Here is a 21,694-nt window from a genome sequence, read left to right on the forward strand (position 1 = left end):
GTTCGATATGAAGTGCTCGGAATATAAAAGGGTTCTTAATAGAACCCCCCGGATGGGTTCTAGATGAAACCCTTGGAATATAAAACCCTTAGAAGGTGGAATGGTTCTGGATAGAAACTCACATATGGGGTTCTGGGTGGAACCGTTACACCAGAGTAGGGTTCTCTGTAGAACCTGACATAGTGGGTTCTGGGTGGAACCGGTCACAGATGGTGCAGTCGTTTAGTTAATGATTCGTTATAAATCTGGTTTCCATCAGAAACTGTTCACGTTATTCATTCATTCTGAAAACAGAAAGAGAACATTAGTTTTTATTCTCTCATAAATGTGGTTGTTTAATAATCTTTAAAATAAAAAAGACAAACTGAACATTCATCTCTGTTCTTCACCTTCACACAGCTCTCTCTCTCTCTCTCTGTAATCCATCGCTCTGATCGGTCATTGTGATCGGTCGTTGATTAGTCAGCGTTTTACGTTTTTTCCTGACTGAGGAGAACCTCTGACGGTCTGAAACAAGAACCAGCAGTCGGACCGGTTCTCCGGTTCGTCTGCCTCACCTGAAACCAGTCACCTTTAAAACAACAGATATTATTGATCTGCGATGGACGATAAAGTTTTATTGAATCTGATCCCAGAGGTCTGAGTCTCTGCTGGCTTTGTTTTTACAGAGTATTGATCCGAACGTATAAAGAGTTTAAACTCAACAACAGTTCACACCCCGTCCTCCTGATGATGATATGTCTTTATACACATATATATATATACACATATATAAATATACATATATAGTCTTCATGTTTGTATTTAATGCTTCATATCAAACGAGCTTTAAAAACATTTAAATGTAAAATCAACTTTATATTCTTTAGGCCCAAGCCTTCAACATAACAGGATTCATAATGCCTTTGGGCTTTTATTGTGAAAGGTCAGACCAGAAGGAGTGGATCTGGTCTTCCTCTTCCTCCTCTTCCTCCTTCTTCCTCCTCTTCCTCCTTCTTCCTCCTCATCCTCTTCCTCCTCCTCTCTCTTCCTCCTCCTCCTCCTCCTCCTCCTCCTCTTCCTCCTTCTTCCTCCTCTTCCTCGTCTTCCTCTTCCTCTTCCTCCTCCTCCTCCTCCTCTTCTCCTCCACCTCCTCCTCTTCCTCGTCTTCCTCCTTCTTCCTCCTCCTCTTCCTCCTCCGCCTCTTCCTCCTCTTCCTCCCTCTTCCTCCTCCTCCTCCTCTTCCTCCTCCTCCTCCTCCTCTTCCTCCCTCTTCCTCCTCTTCCTCCTCTTCATCTTCCTCCTCCTCTTCCTCTCCTCCTCTTCCTCCTCCTCCTCCTTCCTCCTCCTCCTCGTCTCCTCCTCTTCCTCCTCCTCCTCCTCTTCCTCCTCCTCCTCGTCTTCCTCCCTCTTCCTCCTCTTCCTCCTCCGCCTCTTCCTCTTCCTCCTCCTCCTCCTCTTCCTCCTCTTCCTCCCTCTTCCTCCTCCTCTCCTCCTCCCTCCTCCTCTTCATCTTCCTCCCTCTTCCTCCTCTTCCTCCTCATCTTCTCCTCCTCCTCCTCCTCCTCCTCCTCCTCCTCCTCCTCCTCCTCCTCTTCCTCCTCCTCCTCCTCCTCTTCCTCCCTCTTCCTCCTCTTCCTCCTCCGCCTCTTCCTCCCTCTTCCTCCTCTCCTCCTCCTCTTCCTCCTCCTCCTTCCTCCTCCTCCTCCTTCCTCCTCTTCCTCTCTTCCTCCTCCCTCTTCTCCTCCTCCTCCTCTTCCTCCTCCTCTTCCTCCTCCTTCCTCCCTCTTCCTCCTCTTCCTCCTCTTCATCTTCCTCCTCCCTCTTCCTCCTCCTCCTCTTCCTCCTCCTTTCTCTTCCTCCTCCTCTTCTTCCTCCTCCTCCTCTTCCTCCTCCTTCTCTCTTCCTCCTCCTTCCTCTTCCCTCCTCCTCTTCCTCCCTCCTCCCTCTTCCTCCTCCTCCTCTTCTCTTCCTCATCCTCTTCCTCCTCTTCATCTTCCTCCTCTTCCTCCCCTCTTCCTCCTCTTCCTCCTCCTTCTCTTCTTCCTCCTCTTCCTCCTCCTTTGTCTTCCTCCTCTTCCTCCTCCTCTTCCTCTTCCTCCTCCTTCCTCTTCCTCCTCCTCTTCTTCCTCCTCCTTCCTCCTCCTCCTCTTCCTCCTTCCTCCTCCTTCCTCCTCCTCCTTCTTCCTCCTCCTCCTCCTTCCTCTTCCTCCTCTTCTTCCTCCCTCCTCCTCTTCTTCCTCCTCCTTCCTCTTCCTCCTCTTCCTCCTCCTCCTCCTCTTCCTCCTCCTAATCTTCCTCCCTCCTCTTCCTCCTTCCTCCTCCTTCCTCTTCCTCCTCCTCTTCCTCCTCCTCCCTCCTCTTCTTCCTCTTCCTCCTTCCTCCTCCTTCCTCTTCCTCCTCTTCTTCCTCCTCCTCCTCCCTTCCTCCTCCTCCTTCCCTTCCTCCTTCCTCCTCCCCTCCTTCCTCCTTCCTCCTCCTCTTCTTCCTCCTCCTCCTCTCCTCTTCCTCCTCCTTCCCTTCCTCCTTCCTCTTCCTCCTCCTTCCTCTTCCTCCTCCTCCTCCTTCCTCTTCCTCCTCCTCTTCCTCCCTCTCCTCCTCTTCTTCCTCCCTCCTCCTCTCTTCCTCCTCCTTCCTCCTCCTTCCTCTTCCTCCTCCTCCTTCCTCCTCCTCCTTCTCTTCCTCTTCCTCCCTCTCCTCTTCTTCCTTCCTCCTCCTCCTCTCCTCCTCCTCCTCCTCCTCCTCCTCCTTCCTCTTCCTCCTCCTCCTCTTCTCTCCTTCCTCCTCCTCCTCTTCCTCCCCCTCCTCTCCTCCTCCTCCTCCTCCTCTTCCTCTTCCTCCTCCCCCTCCTCCTCTTCCTCCTCCTTCCTCCTCCCTCTCCTCCTCCTCCTCCTCCCTCCTCCTCCTCCTCCTTCCTCTTCCTCCTCTTCCTTCCTCCTTCCTCTTCCTCCTCCTCCCTCCTTCTTCCTCTCCTTCCTCCTCCTCCTCCCTCTTCTTCCTCCTCCTCCTCTTCCTCCTCTTCCTCCTCCTCCTCCTCTTCATCTTCCTCCTCCCCCTCCTCCTCTTCCTCCTCCTCCTCCTCCCTCTTCTTCCTCTTCTTCCTCCTCCTCCTCCCTCTTCCTCCTCCTCTTCATCTTCCTCCTCTTCCTCCTCCTCTTCCTCCTCCTCCTCCTCCTCCCTCTTCTTCCTCTCTTCCTCCTCCTTCCTCCTCCTCCTCCCTCTTCTTCCTCCTCCTCCTCTTCCTCCTCCTCCCTCTCCTTCCTCCCTCTTCCTCCTCCTCCTCTTCATCTTCCTCCTCTTCCTCCTCCTCCTCCTCCTCTTCCTCCTCCTTCCTCCTCCTCCTTCCTCTTCCTCCTCCTCCTCCTTCCTATTCCTCCTTCCTATTCCTCCTCCTCTTCTTCCTCCCTCCTCCTCTTCTTCCTCCTCCTTCCTCTTCCTCCTTCCTCATCCTTCCTCCTCCTCCTTCCTCTTCCTCCTTCCTCCTCCTTCCTCTTCCTCCTCCTTCCTCCTCCTCCTCTTCCTCCTTCCTCCTCTTCTGCTCCCAGTTTTATTTTATTTTCCTTCCTCCTCCTCCTCTTCCTCCTCCTCCTCCTCCTCTTCCTCGTACTTAATAGAGGTGTTTTCTGTTTTATCAAAGGAGAAAAGTGTTAAATATTAAAAGTCAAAGCCGTGCAAAGTATAAATATAATATCATTAATCATATAATCTAATAAATGTGACTCATATGCACAGTTCCGGAAAATATAAACTGTCCTTAAATCACTTTAAGAAAAATGTGTTTAAACTCACATTTAAAGTATAATAATAATATAATAAATAAATGCCTTTAAATATTCACACAGGAAATCATTTCAATAAAAAGCTGCTGTTTGTAATATAAACTCAGATATTTACTGAATGTAATGTTTGTCGTTCAATAAGAAAATATTATATTAGAGAAAAATGATCATGAAACATAAAAAGATCTGAAACAAACTCCATCTTCCTCTCCTCTTTCTGTTCACTCCTCTCCTCCTCCACCTGTCAGCCTATCATCACTTCATCCTCCCTCCTCCTCACCCCTCTGCAGGCTCAGCAGGAGACAGGGAGGCAGCCGCCCACAACAACTCCATGAATGATTAAAGAGAGAGGGGGAGGAGAGAGAGAGAGAGAGGAGGAGGAGAGAGAGAGGAGAGAGAGAGAGAGAGGAGAGAGAGAGAGAGAGAGAGAGAGAGGGAGAGACAGAGAGAGAGAGAGAGAGAGAGGGAGAGAGAGACAGAGAGAGAGAGAGTTGTCATTTTCCGGTGTGCAGGTTTCAGTTGTTGGTCTGAATAATAGATGATTGTTTTCTGTTCCCACAACCAATCAGACGACAGAGAGAGACGGAGACGGAACCGCGGTTCTAGTACTGTCTGTGATTCAACCTCAGGAGGAACCATTAGACCCATCAGTTAACCCATCATAAGAAGGTCTTTAATTGGAAAGACGATAGAACCTTGTAGGAAACATAAAGAAAAGTGAAACACGAACCTACAGATCAGACTGTGTTAAAGCTGCATTCTCTCTCCTGTCCAGCAGGGGGCGACTCCTCTGGTTGTATAGAAGTCTATGAGAAAATGACTCTACTTCTCTCTTGATTTATTCCCTCAGTAAACATTGTAAACATGAGTTTATGGTCTCAATCTCTAGTTTCAAGTCTTCTTCAATACAGCATGATGTTCATTTAGTAAATGATGCTCCATTTAGAGTCAAACAGACCATAAAGCAGGGGATGCTTTAGGGCGGGGCTACACACTGATTGACAGGTCGACACCAGAGACGTATACGGCGTCTCTACGTCACTCCTCCTCAGTCCTTATATGGTCACTTCCTGTTCACTGGTTGCGAAAAAACAAGATGTCTGGGAGTTAATCCCTTTCATTAAAGTTCCCTCCTCCTCTTCTTCCTCCTCCTCTTCCTCCTTCTTCTACCTCCTCCTCTTCCTCCTTCTTCTTCCTCGTCTTCCTTCTTCCTCCTCCTCTTCCTCCTTCTTCCTCCTCTTTATCTTCCTCCTCCTCCTCTTCCTCCTACTTCCTCCTCTTCCTCCTTCCTCCTCCTCTTCCTCCTCCTCTTCCTCCTTCTTCATTCTCCTCTTCCTCCTTCCTCCTCCTCTTCCTCCTCCTCTTCCTCCTTCCTCTTCCTCCTCCTCCTCTTCCTCCTTCTTCCTCCTCCTCCTCTTCCTCCTTCCTCCTCTTCTGCTCCCAGTTTTATTTTATTTTCCCTCCTCCTCCTCCTCCTTCCTCCTCTTCTGCTCCCAGTTTTATTTTATTTTCCCTCCTCCTCCTCCTCCTTCTCCTCCTCCTCTTCCTCGTACTTTATTAAAACACTTCTGTAGTTATTTGAACCCAAACTACGATCTTTTCCTAAACTAAGTAGTTTCCTGTAAAGATGGAGGTTTATTTTGAAAAGACTAAATTCAACAAGTGGAATTTGACAATCGTTGCTGGACTTTAGTCTGAATGAAAAATGAGGAGAATCTTTTCAATCGAAGGTCCTTTAATAAACATCTCTAGTTTTTAAAGAAGAAGAAGCAGAGCGCTCATAAATCATAATTATTCGGTTTCATGTTTTTCTTAATGAAACTAAATCACAACACGTTTATATTTGACTCTAAAGGACCTTTCAAAATAAAAGAAACAGCAGCAGTTACTTTAGATTTTCTTCAGTCAATATGCTGGTAATGGAGCTGAACACACACACACACACACACACACAGAGACACACACACAGAGAGACACGCACACACACGCACACACAGAGACACACACACACACACACACACACACAGAGACACACACACACACACACACACAGAGACACACACACACACACACACAGAGACACACACACACACAGAGACACACACACACACACACACAGAGACACACACACACACACACAGAGACACACACACACACACACACACACAGTGTATTTTGTATTTTTCTTCCTCCTCCTCCTCCTCCTCTTAGCTTACCCTGCAGAGTTAGCATGTTAGCTTACTGCAGCACTAGCTCCCTGTAATCTCCTCATAGTGTGTGTGTTGGTATTCATTTGAGCACCTGATGTGTTCATGCATGTATTCTTTCAGTGTGTGTGTGTGTGTGTGTGTGTGTGTGTGTGTGTGTGTGTGTGTGTGTGTGTGTGTGTGTGTGTGTGTGTGTGTGTGTGTGTGTGTGTGTGTCTGTGTGTAGCAGTAATGTTTTATGGGCATTAGAGAGCTGGTGTATCAACAACAGACCAGATTTATATCAGCCAGCTCACCGGCTGCCACAGCCCCAAGGGCCTCTGGGTAATCTGGGTGTAATTGAGCATCGAGGTTACGGTGGCACACACACAAACACACACACACAAACACACACACAAAAATACACACAAACACACACATACACACAAACACACACACACACACACACATGCTTTCACTCTCACTAAGATAATAAACACATCAGGGAGCTAAATAGATTCTCACACACACACACACACACACACACACACACACACTGTAGAATGTGTGAATGTAACACACACGTAAACATAAACAAATAAACACACATACAATTAATATTTTCTTTATAGAATCAATAACAAAACAAAAACCAAACACACGTCCCACACTAAAAAGAAACGCATATTTTATTATATATTCAGAGCACGAATAACAAACATGAGCATAAATACAGAAACACAAGAAACTTCCACTTTAACTTTCATTAAAACTGAATGAATAACTTAATAAAACAAGTGGAATCAGTGGGATTCAAATCAGAGTCCTGTGACAACGTCTTGTTTAGGTGACAGTTCCACTGCTACTAGTACCAGTCCGAGTCCTAATGAAAGCAGTACCACAGGGAGAGGCGGTTCGTGCTGCCGTCCTGCTGCCAGTTTTCAGCGCACACACACCTTCTGTCCGGCTCCGGTGAATCATGCAGTCAGCAGCTTTGCTTGGGTCACTTGAGGTGGGGGGGGGGGGGTAACGATTCGCTGCTGTCACCAAAAAAATAAATAATCCACATCACTGCAGATTTTTGCTGTTTCACTGACAGGAAGGAGAGTTTCATCGTTTGACCCAGACCTGATCCCCAACATCAGTGGACCTCTGCTTTCTGGAGGACATAAACCAGGAGAGCAGAGGCTGTTTATGGTCATGGTGTCAGTCACATGTACAACTGCCAGCTTGAATTATAAATTACCATATAGAGAGTATTTGTGATCGCTGTAACTCAGATCTGGGTTTGGAATTGGACAAGGCCTTTAAGCTGAGGATAAAGCTGGTATTAAATCATCTCTTTGTTTCCTTTTGTGATCAACACATCCTGTGAAACAAGGAGTTTGATGAATTCATCCTGCTGACTGGTACTGTGTGATGCTGTGTGTTCCTCAGTGCCATGGATAGATGGATAGATCTTTATTAATAAGAGTACTTGGAGCACACCGCCATCTTGGTTTTTGTCCTTCACCATTAGGTTTTTTGTTCTTTGCGATCTTGGTTTTCGTCCTTGATGGGAAACATCAGAGGAACTGTACTGTAACCTGACTAATGTCATTGAACAATCATAATATAATAAATATATATATGGAGAACACCAATTTTAGCTGCGTCACTAAATATTCTTTAAACATGTTTTTCAGCCTCATCTCATCTTGTCGATGGGAGATTTCACAACATCTTTCAGCACACTCAGGAATCCAACCGCTAAAAGACGCCGGCCAAAGACTTGTTTTCTTTTCTGGGAAAACATAACTCCCTGGACCTTCTGAGAAATCCCTCTCTGTTCCAAGTGTGTTCACATACCAACAAGCTCCCCGTGTGTTTAAACTGACTGGGTCTTTTCCAGAGAATATGAAATCAGCTGGCACAAAAACAAGAGAGAGAGAGAGCAAGAGAGAGTTACCTACAATGTGTGATGCTTTAAACAGCCACCCAGCTTTATTCTCTTCTATCTTTTGATTTCATCTCGTGACCTTTTACCGTAGCAGTTATGAATCACAGAAGGATGTTGAAGCCTCTGACATTTGACCTTTTGACCAGAAGCTTGTTCTGCTGTTGTAGGCTGTTTTTGGATGAGATGGTCAGCTAATTAAAGTTCAGAAATACAAAAACAGTGACCTGAGTACAGACTGTGAGCCGGTCAGATGTACAGGCTGAGAAACAGCTTTTACATGGAGGGTGTTTTACTTATCAACTGTCAGAGGTTTTATTTGCACTATTGTCTGTATTTGCACTGATTTGTTAGTACCATAGATGTGTTTTCTTAAATGTGACATTATATGTGGCCAAAGCAGTCGTTTGTTCGTGTGTTGTCCTTAGATCTTCCTTTAGTCCGGATGTTTCAGGCTCTCCGGGCTCCTTCCAGGAAGTCTGACCAGCTGACATCTTTATAATTTTTCTGACAGCTAATTGATTCAGCTGTTACACTAACAGCTGTTTCCTGCAAGAAAGCAAATGAGTGAATACTGAAGCGCTCCCTGTTCTCTCAGTGTGTCCTTAACGGGATCAGGGATGTTTCATTTGCCTGAAATAATACTTTATTTACCTACAGTTTCTGAGAAACAAATATTTTATTAATAATCAAGGAACCTGAACAATCCACCGAACCATTGTTCTGTTGGGGTTCTTGTATTTTGGCCCAAAGTCTAATGAATTGAGGAAAGTTGAGTAATAACCAAATATAATATGATTTTATCTTATTAACTCTATTTAAATACAGTGCAGCTGAGACTGACGGGGTCCAGAGTAGACCCTTAGAAATAAAGGTGCTAACTAGAACCAATGAGGGTTATCTGACCTGTCCTGATAGAAGAACCCATTTTTGGTGCCTGTTAGGATCTTTTATAAAGATTCTTCCTTGAACCCTTTCAGAAGGTTCTACCTTGAACTCAACATAAAGAGTTCTACCTAGACCCATCTGTGAAATGTTTCCAATCAGAAATCCCTACAAGAGGATTTACAAAAAACCCTTATATGGTGTAATGGTTCCACCCAGAAACCTCTCTGGAGGTTCTGTCCAGAACCTTCTCACCGTTCAAGAGTGCTTACATGAACCCACCCAGGGGGTTCTACCAAGAACCCTTTTATATTCCTGACGGGTCGGGACTGATGTGGTTCAGCTCAGCCCACAACAATCAGGTTCACAATCAGTTTTTTGGGGGCGTTCACTTTCAACACCTCTCGAAGAACTCTTTCTTCCAAAAAGGGTTGTTTGGATGAAAAGAGTTCTTAATGCAACTCTTAATATCACAAAGAACCCTTGTGTGCTCCTGAAGAATCCGTTCGTAAAAGGTTTTTTTTCCAGAAGCAAATGGTTCTGGGTTGAACATCAACCCATCAACTACATGGGTGTAGACCAAGATCCAAGTCTGACAAGCTGAGTCTGAGATGTCCCTAAATGGCCACCGTACAGATGATAAACTCTTTTTTATTTATAAAACATTTCCTCCAGCACTTCCTGAAGAACAAACTTTCATCTCAGGTTTCCAGCCTGAAATGTCTCAACAACTGTTGAATCACTCTGACTCTACTGACTTTAGCTCTGGAAAAAAATGTGTGAGTGTGTGCTGAGCACTACTCTGATTTAATTTTGTACAAAAGATCCCAAAAACTACGACTATGACCTTCTCAAACATCCATCCACAGCTGCTTTTGAAGACTTTCAGGTGTGTTTGCAATTGAATTAGCATAAATCTGACCCCTCCTAACACAAACATAGTTTTGTTTTCTGGTTTGTAATGAGCAGTCCAACCATTCCTCTTGAATCATCACCTTTTTTAATCTTCGTGCTTTTAAAGCAACACTTTATATTTTCTACAGGGAGTAGACGTCTCTTTGAGGATGTTTCCTAAATGAAATGCTGCTTTAACACGAGGACGTTAAACACTGCAGCTGCCAGTTTTGCTGGTTATAAATTGACTGAATCTCACACACACACATATACACACACACTAACCTCCTTCTCTCTGACACAAACTCAGAGGTCGACTGTCGCTGTGGAGGCAGAGATATCGATGGATTTCTCTCGCTAATGAAATGATGTCGCTCTGAGACAAGTGTGTGAGCTTTCTCTCTCTTCACACTGACTAATTTGTCTCTCTAACTAAAATCAAAACACACTTCAGGGAAAGTGGGGAAACATTTAGAATGAAAGAAAAGTAGGACGTAGTGAAGGATAACGAGGAAGTAGATGTGAGGGAACTAAAGAAGGAAGGACTAAGAAGGAAAGAGAGTCTTTCTGGATCGACAGTTTCTGCCTCGCTGTTCTTTTCTACTCTGACCTCAATCTCAAGTGTGTGTGTGTGTGTGTGTGTGTGTGTGTGTGTGTGTGTGTGTGTGTGTGTGTGTGTGTGTGTGTGTGTGTGTGTGTGTGTGTGTGTGTGTGTGTGTGTGTGTGTGTGTGTGTGTGTGTGTGTGTGTGTGATGAGGTTCGATCCAGGTAGATTGACTTCTTATTGTCTGGGGACGAGAAAGAGAGGGGGAGTTGAAGTATAGTCCTTAAGGCAGTGTGGTGATGACGTCACTGCAGGAACAAGAGAGCAGAAGAAGAAATGACAAAGTCTGTGAGATTGTTTCCAGAGGTCAGGATGGATCTTTATTTCCTCAGATGAATAAATAGAAGAAAAAAGGCTGTGAAGTAAACACATCGTCTCTGATGATGCTGATCTAACTCCATCAGATCATCGGTGCAGCAGATGTAGCTTTTCAAAATTAGACTTTCTGCATCTGAAATTTGTGATTCTCTGAGAATGTTTGACTTTTCCCAACAGTGTCAGTGTCTTTTCTTAAATGAAGCTGTATCTGTGAGCATGTTGTATGAGTTAGGAACTGTCAGAGGAACTTCCTTTAGATTATAAATTAAGAGATTTCAGAAATGTCATTAAGTGTACAAATTTGAAACTGCGTAAACAGTCATAAGGTTGGAACCTTTGCATATGTTGCAGTGAATTATTTTTGCATAAAGAGTCTTCAAATTCAAAAACTGGCGCTCTCTAGTTCCCTAAGGTGTAACACAATAACTTCTAGTTCCCTAAGGTGTAATATCAGAACTGTCTAGTTCCCTAAGGTGTAATATCAGAACTGTCTAGTTCCCTAAGGTGTAACACAAGAACCTTCTAGTTCCCTAAGGTGTAACACAAGAACTTCTAGTTCCCTAAGGTGTAACACCAGAACCTTCTCGTTCCCTAAGGTGTAACACCAGTTCCCTAAGGTGTAACACCAGTTCTAAGGTCAAGAACCTCTAGTTCCCTAAGGTGTAACACCAGAACCTTCTCGTTCCCTAAGGTGTAACACTAGAACCTTCTCGTTCCCTAAGGTGTAACACCAGAACCTTCTCGTTCCCTAAGGTGTAACACCAGCACGTTCTCGTTCCCTAAGGTGTAACACCAGAACCTTCTCGTTCCCTAAGGTGTAACACTAGAACCTTCTCGTTCCCTAAGGTGTAACACTAGAACCTTCTCGTTCCCTAAGGTGTAACACTAGAACCGTTCCCTAAGGTGTAACACTAGAACCTTCTCGTTCCCTAAGGTGTAACACTAGAACCTTCTCGTTCCCTAAGGTGTAACACTAGAACCTTCTCGTTCCCTAAGGTGTAACACCACAACTTTTTAGTTTTGTAACACTAACGCTCTCTAGTTCCCCAAAGTCTAATGCTGGCCCTCATTTGTTCCCTATGATGTTACACCAGAGCTCTCTTGTTCCCTACCATTTAACAACCTAATCTCTTGTTTATTTCGGTGTAACACCGGCAGTGTAATGCTCTTTTATTCTTTCTTTGAGTAATACAAACATAAACTACATATATTTAAATAATATATATTATTTCTTACTAGAGAAAGGGGTGACTTCATTTATCTCACCATGTTTCCTGTGTGAGTTATTTTAGATTTTGCTGCCGTCTTATACGTGTCACTCACACAGAGACAAACTCACTCTGTAAAACTTGAGGCCGAGGTTGTGGACAAGGTCAATGTGTCCAGTCTATTACAGTGGATTTGAAAAACCCCAGAGGTTTTGTGTCAGTCTCCATCCGGACTCTCTGTCTCTGCTGGGTTTTTGATTCACTCAGCAAAAACGACCCCAGAACAGCAAACACTCAGTCGTCTCCGTCGACCTCTTAGTGCAGATCATATCTGTCAAAGTTCAAATGTCCAGAGGGGGAGAGAGGAGGGACGGCAGAGAGAGAGTGAAGAAGAGGAGGAAAGAAAGTTTTATACACTAGTTTCAGTCCAAAGCAGTCTTTGAAATTATTAATCAACGGAAGTACACTTAACTTGATATATTTTAATTGTTCTATTATTTGGTTTCATTGTTCGCACTTTGACTCCAATTAAATTCAAGTTAATGTTCATGTCAGATGGAAAAGATGTTTTTGGATTTCACGGCATCTCAAGTGGTGTTTGTTTCGATCTACTGGAACAAAAACAGGATACAAAAGAGTCAAATACCGACGTCAAACTTTGACACCTAACAACACAGTAAATATAGTATATATACATATATCAAATCCCACCTCTTAGAGACCTGAAGTAATCAATAAGGCAACACACATCCTCTGATTACAGACTGATCAGGATGAATTGTTTGCTCCATCGACATCTTTAGGAGTAAAACTTGGATTATATTGGGTTTCCTGTGAATGTAAACACCATCTAAACGTTTAAAAGCTTTTTTGTTTTATTGATACAACATATACCATAATTTGGAAAAGGCAGAACTCCACAAATGAAAACAGAAACATGAGTGATAGAAACATAAAAGTGTTGACAACTGAAGAACGTTAGAGTGGAACAGCTGTCGAGCTGTGAAAGAACATGAACCAGCAAAGATGGAGAATGAAACGTTAACAAAGTGACTTTCCAGACCTGATTGTTGTTCGTGAGTAAGTAGAATACATTAACAAGTTCCCAGATAGGAACGTGTATTTGGTGGAGAAACGTAGCGTGAAACATCATTACGAGCTACAAGTCACGAGATGATCAACTCTGTATCTGTGTTAATGAACAGAACGTCAAACACCATGAAGAGACTCAGAGGTTTGACTTCATCCGCTTTCAAAAGAACCTCCAGTGGTAGTCAACACGTTTATTAGCTAACAGCCATAGATGTCGCCGGTGTTTCGGTTTAACCAGTGACCGTGTTAACTGGAGACTCTCGTAGTGAGGAAAAGACTTAAATCAGTTTTTAATATTTGTGTTTATAATCTACAAACCATTTTGTAAGTTACTACGAGCAACCATGCGAGAACATATAGAGAGCAGCTGCCCCCACAGAGCTCTATACAACGTGTGAAAATAACACTGAGGAGGCATCATTCATATTCAGCACCACACACACACACACACACACACACACACACACACACACACACACACACACACACACACACACAGGTACTTTGATATTCATTTGCTGTAAGCATTATTTTCTGCTTCTTTAATTGTAATTGTAATTTGGCTAAACAACACATAATCAGGATGTCGGACACACACACACACATAAACAAACACTCTCACACACACACACACACACACACACACACACACACACACACACACACACGTAAACAAACACACACACAAACAGAGTGACTATCAGATTGTAAATATTGTTTTGGATGACTCACTCACCTGAGGGAATCCTACAACTAAAGCGTGTGTTTTCTATGTGTGTGTTTGTCCTGTCAGAGTGTGTGTGTGTGTGTGTGTGTGTGTGTGTGTGTGTGTGTGTGTGTGTGTGTGTGTGTGTGTGTGTGTGTGTGTGTGTGTGTGTGTGTGTGTGTGTGTGTGGACAGAGGCAGCTGGTAATTGAGGAGCAGAGGGAGGTTTTTGTGTGTTAATAGACGAGCTGAGCGCTTCAGAAAACACGACGATGTTTTTGGAGATTCAGAAATAAAACCAGAGATGGAGGAGAAAAATAGAATCCGTCTTCAGTTTCCTTCTCTTTGTTTCTTTGCTGCATTAACAGTTAAACAGTGTGAGATGATAATCTAGAGAACCCTATCAGACCTGCTGTCTCACTAACGGATAAGTCAGATCCCCAGAGAGGAGCAGCAAACGATGTCTTTCTTCATTTCACTGTTTGTGTTCAGTTTGTTATTTGAGTCAAAGTGTTTTAATTTCAAACCACACAAGAATTTTTACACGTTTGAGTTGGTGGGAATCATAAAGGGAGACATTAAGAAAGACATAAAAAGGGTGATTTTGTGTTTTCTGCAGCAGATTGGAGTTTATGAAACATTTCTTGCACAAAACTCCTCATTTAGTTTTTTTTATCATTGTTTTTATTTTGGACAAAAGTGATAACATTTTTAGAAAAACTTAAAAAAGGAAATATATATTTATAAAAATGACACTAGAAGCGTCGGTTTGGTCCCAGCGACGTCAACATTGAAGGCCAGATTTCCACTGCTGAGTGCCACTTCGGTCAACTCTTTCCACCATAGATGCTACTATTAGTCAACGAACGCCAATGTTGAACCGAGATGGAACAATTCCATGCCAAGTCAGTGTTAATCCTCTGAACTTCAAAGAGTTTTCTCTCCTTCCTGTCACATTTTTCTTTCTGTGGTCTTGATTTTCACTACAAAATAAAAGTCCTGCTCCTCTTTGGAAACAGAACAATCATAAATAGAAGTAGAGAGAACTCAAACATGTCTTTAGTGCAGAATAACACTTATAATGATATAAATCATAAAAAGAAAAAATGCAAATTGAATTTCTTTGATCATTTATTTTCCAAAAATTGCCAAAAAATGAAATCTACACGTTCAGTCAAAGTTTCACAGATTCTTTTGTCACATGACTGTTGGTCTCAGATGAATCAATCATGTCTTCATAGTTCCACTGAGAAGCTCAGAATTGAATGTTTTTTATTTGTGACGAGGTTTTAAATGAGACGTGTAGAATAAAATCATAATTTTAAGTTTATATTCTGTGTCACACATGATGTGTTCAAGGACCGTCAGAAAGATGATAATCTGACGATAATGACGGTTTTCACAGCTCCTGTCTGTGATAAACGGTGTAGTTTTGGTGATTGTTTAAAGAAAACATGCTTTCCATCCCATCAGAGGGTTGAAGTGAAACATGTAGAGAACGTTCAGCACCACGGACAGACCGGACCTTCTGACTGATGTCACACCCACAGAACTAAAGAACAAAAGTGTTTTTTATTCAAGATTAAAGACACTTTATTTTCATTGTAGATATTCAATTAAATACTTTCTGTAAAAAAACCCAATAAGAGCAGACTGTGTTGTGACAATGTGAAGATAGAAATAGAAGAGAAGCCGTTGACGGTGTGGATCCATCTTTACTCTGATTGGTCCAAAGAGGGGGGGGATCCATCCTGTGTGATGTTCCTGGTAGTAGCTGCTGATTGGACGTTGACAAATGTTGTGGAAAACATTGATCTGATTGGTCGAGGAGGCGAGCTGCTCCTTGAATCGATTGTTTTCTGTCCTGAGAACATTTTCTGTCCAGATGTTCGTTTTCATCTGTTGTTAGAACTCAGAGGAGATGAACTGAGGACAGATGTTCTCAATTAAACTCGACACATTAATGTTTGTTACAATTATGAGCTACAACTTAATGCATCAACCGTATTGATCCACACACACACACACACACACACACACACACACACACACACACACACACACACACACACACACACACACACACACACACAGATCACAGCAGCAAGCTCAAGTTACCTGAGAGATCTAATGTAATGTGAATGAGTCTGATTGGATTGTAGACATGAGGACACACACACACACACACACACACACACACACACACACACACACACACACACACACACACACACACACACACACACACACACACACACACACATCATTTCCCAGCTCTTAGTGGATGTGGAAAATCCACTCCTGCCGCCTCAATTTCCCTGATAATGATGCTCGCTTCCTGCTCTCCCTCCATCTTAATACAATTAACACACACACACACACACACACTCATTCACACTCACTCAAGTGGCTTCCTGTTTGTCTTTCAACTCGTATCGACCCACAGCACACACACACACACACACACACACACACACACACACACTAAGTGAAGTGGCTTCAGGTGAAACACACACACACACACACACACACACACACACACACACACATTGTGTTTGGCCATTCCACTAAGTGAAGTGGCTTCAGGTGAAAGTGAGGGAGGAGAATATATGAATGAGACGAGAGAGAAAAAGAGAGGAAGTGAGTGTGTGTGTGTTTTTTTTTTTTTTTTGTGGAATACATGCTGTGGTGTGTGTGATGTGTCCTTGGGCAAGACACTGTAACCCCAAGTTGCTCCTGAAGGCCATCGGTGTGGACTGATGATGAATGTTGTGTGTCTGTCTGATGGTGGTGTGTGTTGATGTGTAGCCTGTCATCAGTGTGTGTGTGTGAATGATATGTAACATACTACTGACTGTCTGTCGCTGTGTGTGTGTGTGTGTGTCTGCTAAATGACTGTAATGTAATGTAATGTCATGTGTGTGTGTGTGTGTGTGTGTGTGTGTGTGTGTCTCTGTGTGTGTGTGTTGTTAAGTTTTCATCCTCTGTCCTTCGGACATGAAACATTTTAGCAGAACGTCTCTTCTCCAGTGGAGCAGAGAACGTTTCCTCTGCTGGAGGCTCGTGTTCGTTTAAGAAGTCCACGTTAACGTTCCAGCAGTTTATCTGATGAGGAGTTATTCTCTTCATATCATATCTCTGTACTGTTGGCTCTGCAGAAGAACCTGTTGTTGCCGTGGCGACTTGAAATATCTTAACAGCTCTTAAAATAAAAGGAAGTTAAGGTCATGAATTCTCTTTAATTTACTGTTAATACACTCTGCAATATAATAGTTATTTTGTCTGTATATATATATATATTTTTTTTTTACTTATTTAATATTCTTTACTGTTTTACTGCTTATTTGCTTATTTATAATTCTTGTTTTTGATCTTGTTTTGCACTATCCACTCTGCTGCTGTAAATACTGTAAATGTCCCCGCTGCAGGACTAATAAAGGATTATCTTATCTTATCTTATCTTATCTTTAGGTATTACATTTTGGGGTCTAATAAAGTCTAGTAAAAGTTAAATAGTTAAATATAGTACAAGTTAAATAGATAAAGATAGTAAAAGTTAAATAGATAAAGATCACAGATTAATCTGACGTTTCCTGATTCAGCTGGAGTTGGAACCTGATGAAAATCTACTCTTCCTTCCTCTCAAGATAAGATAAAGATAGTAAGATAAATAGATAAAGGTAAGATAAAGATAAGATAAGATAAGATAAGATAATAAGATAAGGTAAGATAAGGTAAGATGGAGTTAAGATGAAAATAAGATAAGATAAGGTAAGATAAGATAAGGTAATCCTTTATTAGTCCCACAGCGGGGACATTTACAGGATTACAGCAGCAGAGAGGACAGTGGAAACAAGAGACATGAGTAAAAATCAAGATCAAAACAAGTATTATAAATAAATAATCAAACAGTAAATAATAATAAATAAGTAAAAAGACGTTAAAAGTCCACAATAACTAAAATATTATATAAACAGACAGAAACATTTTTAGTATTGTATTGTACTGAAACCAGTGATGTGCCTGAAGCAGAAGCAGCCTGAGGGGGAAACACATTTCACTTTAACCCGTAAAACGCTGAAAACAGACGAACAGATCGCTTCCGTTAAAGGTCGAGTGGAACGCTTAACGAGCAATTAGCGCGGAGGAAATGCCAGCGAGGCCGTCAGCGAATCAGCCGTCTGAATTATTCACTGCGATAACGGAGAGGAAGCTCCGAGGCAGCCAATCGCACGCCGCTAATGTCAAGTGGGTGTTTGCATTAGTGAGGGCAAAGCATCATGGGTAATGACGGCAATGTTTGGTTCTGCGTCTCCGGCTGGATGTAAACTTTGACTGAAGCTGTTTTTGTTAAAGGTCGATACCGGAGATGATGCTTTAAAGACTGAAGTCTGCAGAAGATCAGATATCATTTGCAAATTGATTCAGAATTAAAGAAGATAATAGAAGGATCGTGTTTATTAAGTTATTATTTTCTTTCAACACCGTCATAAGATAAGCAGGGGGCGTGGCCTGAAATCAGAGGCGGGACTTTAAGCTGTTCAATGATAGACGTGTGTTTACAGTAGCTCCTGGGCTGATAGGGTTTATTTATTTAGAATTATTAACTGTGATTTTTGTAATAACAAGAGATATGAGTCGTAAACTGATATCTTATGAAAAGCTCCTCCTCAGTTCTTTGTGCGTTTTCCTACAAAAGTCCATCAACAACTTCTTCTTCTTACATGCTGTCTTTTCAAAATAAACTTCCATCTTCACTGAAAACAACTTAGATGATTTAGTAAAAGATGGTGAAATACTTAGTTAGGTTTAGGAGAAGATTTGGGTTAAATAACTATAAAAGTACATAAGTTGCGTGAAAAATAAATCAATGCTGGTTTCTGGAGGAAAGATCTCTGTTTGTTTGTCCTTCCTTTGTGATCACGTGGATAACATACAAATATGAATATCAAATGTTCACTAAGCTTCAGTCTGAGCCTTCCGTCTGATCAAACACAAACCAACAACAATCATCCTCCAAAAACTCCAAACACATCGCCGGACACCCGAAAGATCTCCTCGTCCTCCGCGCTGCGTAACACGTTTGTTTGTTGTGCGATGACATCATCGGGTTCATGTCTAAGCCTCTGATCCAGAGTCAGCGTCACAGATCACAGCTCCAGGACATCACTCCTCCAGATGTCTCTGATCCGGTCTCAGCCGACGTTCAGTGTCGGAGCTGTCGTGTGACACGTCTGTATGCTGTTCACATGCAGTTCTTCACGAGTCATGACTCATGACTCATGACTCATGACTCGTCTGTTTGTCTCATCTGATAAATTGATTGATGGATCAAGAAAACCTGCTAAAAGACACCAGGGGGAGCGTGTGTGTGTGTGTGTGTGTGTGTGTGTGTGTGTGTGTGCGTGTGTGTGTGTGTGTGTGTGTGTGTGTGTGTGTGTGTGTGTGTGTGTGTGTGTGTGTGTCGCCTACTGTCCATCTGTTGGAGCACCAGGAGATATGACGAGTGTTTACCGTGACTCACACACACACACACACACACACACACACACACACACACACACACACACACACACACACACACACACACACACACAGGACGGTAAAAAGGCTCGCAGACTGTTGGATCAGCGTGAAGATGAATCTCCAGTTTGTCTCTGACTGTGACAAAGGGAAGGAAACAAAGGATGCAAGGAAAGTAAGCAGGAAGTAAGGGAACGAAAAAGGCAGGAGGGATGTAAGAGGAAGGAAATGATGGAGGTAAAAATGATGCAGGATGGAAGGAGAAAAGATGAAGAGAGGAATAAAAAGAAGGAGAGATGGGAGAAGAACAAGGAGTAAAAAAGTAAGGACACAAAGGAGACGGGATGGAAGAAGTTAAAGGGGAGGAAATGGAGTAAAAAGGAGGTGTGGAAGTAGGAAAGGAGAAGTAAAAAGGATGAGTATGATCGGAGAGGAAAGAGGGGAAGAGGTTAAAGGTAGAGAAACAGAGGAAGGAAAGACAAAGAAGGAAGAAAGAAAGCAAAAGTATGTGGAGGAAAGAATGAAGGGAAGAAGGAAAATGGTGGAGGCATAGAGGAAGTATGAAGGAAAGGTGTTAGGGGAGGAGGGATAGAAGAAGGAAAGTAGAAAGGAGGGTAAAGGGATAAAAGAAAGAATAGAAACAAAGAAAGGAAGTAAAATTTGGGGTGAATGAAGGAAAGAGGAGTAAAAAAGGGGATTGAAGGAGAAAATATGTAGAAAGAGGTAAAGAAACATGTAATGAGGAGGGATGGAAGAAGAAAAAGAGGAGGAAGTAAAAGGGAAGTAAGCAAGTAAAACAGGGAGGAAGTACTAAAGTAAAAACTTAAAACAAAGGAAGTAAAGAGGGGGAAGGGTTGGACAACGGAATAAACTGATAGAAATAAAATGTGTAAGAGGAGGAATAAAAGAGGGGTTGGGAAAGTTTAATGGAGGAGGAATAGAGGAAGTAAAAAAAGAGGAAGTTAAATAGGGATGAAAATGAAGAAAGTAAAAAGGAAAGGATTTAGAAAGATGGATGAAAAGCAGAAATAAAAAATGATATTATTGATAAAAAAGGAAGCAAGAGAGGGAGGACAAAGAAGAGGAAAGGAAGGAAGGAAGGACAAATGAACTCTTGTAGAAAGTAAAAAGGACTTTGTAGTAATCTCTGATCACCCTCATGGACCAATCAGGTTCCAGTCTCACGAATAATTAATGAGCTCAGACTGGCTCCTCTGCTTATTGAAACATTGATAAGGTGATCAGACTTCAGTCTGTGTGGGACTTTTATTACCTGCTGCTACACTGACTGTTAATTATTCACTCCTCCTCCTCCTCCTTCTTCTTCTTCTTCTTCTTCTTCTCCTTATTTTTCTTCTTCTTCTTCTTCTTCTTCTTCTCCTTCTTCTTCTCTTTCTTCTTCTTCTTCTTCTTCTTTTCTTCTTCTTCTTTCTTCTTCTCTTCTTTTTTCTCTTCTCCTTCTTGTACTTCTTCTTCTTCTTCTTCTTTTTCTTCTTCTTCTAAAGTGTTTTTACACCATTATTCCGTTTTGCATCAGAAAGGTTGAATGAAAGTTCAGATTTTTGGTACAAATGGCCAAAATTTTTCCCCCAAAATGTTTGACGCCTCTTTTCGTAGATCCAGTTTGTCAGATAAATCACTGATGGAATCACCTTTATGGAATAATAGTTTGTTAGTTGGGTATTGGAGGGTAACACAGTTGATGGGAAAACCACTAAGTTCCCATTTTAGTTGGAAGAAATGTATGTTTTATCCCCTCTCCCCACCAACGTTCTCCAGCTCCTCCCGGGGGATCCTGAGACGCTCCCATGCAAGATATAGAATCTCTCCAGCGTGTTCTGGTTCCACACCGGGGGTTTTCCTGCCAGTTAGACGTGAACGGAAAACCTCCAAAGGGATGCATGAGACACAAAGGAGCCGCTCCCTTCGGATGTCTGAGCCCAGCAACCCCACTAAGGAAGCTCATTTCATCCACTTATATCCGTAATGTCATTTTTGCGTTCACTTACCAAAGATTTAGCAAATCAGAGTGATACTTGAACTGCCTCATTGGTGCAGCAACAGATTCCCAACCTGGAGAGAGTCTTCCACCTTTTTCCTGGCCTCAGATTCGAAGCTACTGACGCATCCAAACTTAACACTCTAGTGTGTGCTTGAGGTCACGGTTTAATGGAGCAAACGGAACCACATCGTCTGCAAAGAGTCGAAGAAATCCTGAGAGCCGCAAACCGGACACTCTCCTCCCCCAAACTCCGTCAGATCCTGTCCTTAAAAATCACATACAGATTCTTAGACAAGAGACAACCCTCATGGAGCTACACCAACTGAAAACGTATGCCCTGATGCCTGGAGTTTGGGTTCATCATCGCCTTCTTTGTTACTCGTGCCCCCAATAAGAGAAGAGTCTTGGTGGATTTGAGGAAGAAGGAACCACCACAGTGATGAATGTAACCGCTGCATATGAAGTCAAACACCAACATCTTTAAGCCTGACTATGTTTTAAATAATTATTTTGAGTTGAACAGCTTTTTTGGACCAGATTTCCATTTTATATTTTGAGAGAGAAGTTTGGGATTTTCACACAT

The 21,694-nt window shown here is 42.6% G+C and overlaps 1 protein-coding gene across 5 annotated transcripts in view; it reads left to right on the plus strand.

Moving 5' to 3' along the window:
- Positions 1-21,694, plus strand: part of fars2 (phenylalanyl-tRNA synthetase 2, mitochondrial) — a 95,292-nt gene that overhangs the window by 66,404 nt on the left and 7,194 nt on the right. The window contains exon 11 of one of the 5 annotated variants that reach the window (XM_054622709.1): positions 7,630-7,871. The exons of 3 other annotated variants lie outside the window; for them this stretch is intronic. In XM_054622709.1, the coding sequence (XP_054478684.1) occupies positions 7,630-7,741 (112 nt within the window). In that variant the 3' untranslated portion in view covers positions 7,742-7,871. Of the gene's footprint in view, positions 1-6,791; positions 6,892-7,629; positions 7,872-21,694 lie in introns of those variants that run through there. One more of the 5 variants, XM_054622710.1, reaches the window with a different exon arrangement.

This window comes from Anoplopoma fimbria, chromosome 21, assembly GCF_027596085.1.
Source record: "Anoplopoma fimbria isolate UVic2021 breed Golden Eagle Sablefish chromosome 21, Afim_UVic_2022, whole genome shotgun sequence".
Classification (NCBI taxonomy): domain Eukaryota; kingdom Metazoa; phylum Chordata; class Actinopteri; order Perciformes; family Anoplopomatidae; genus Anoplopoma; species Anoplopoma fimbria.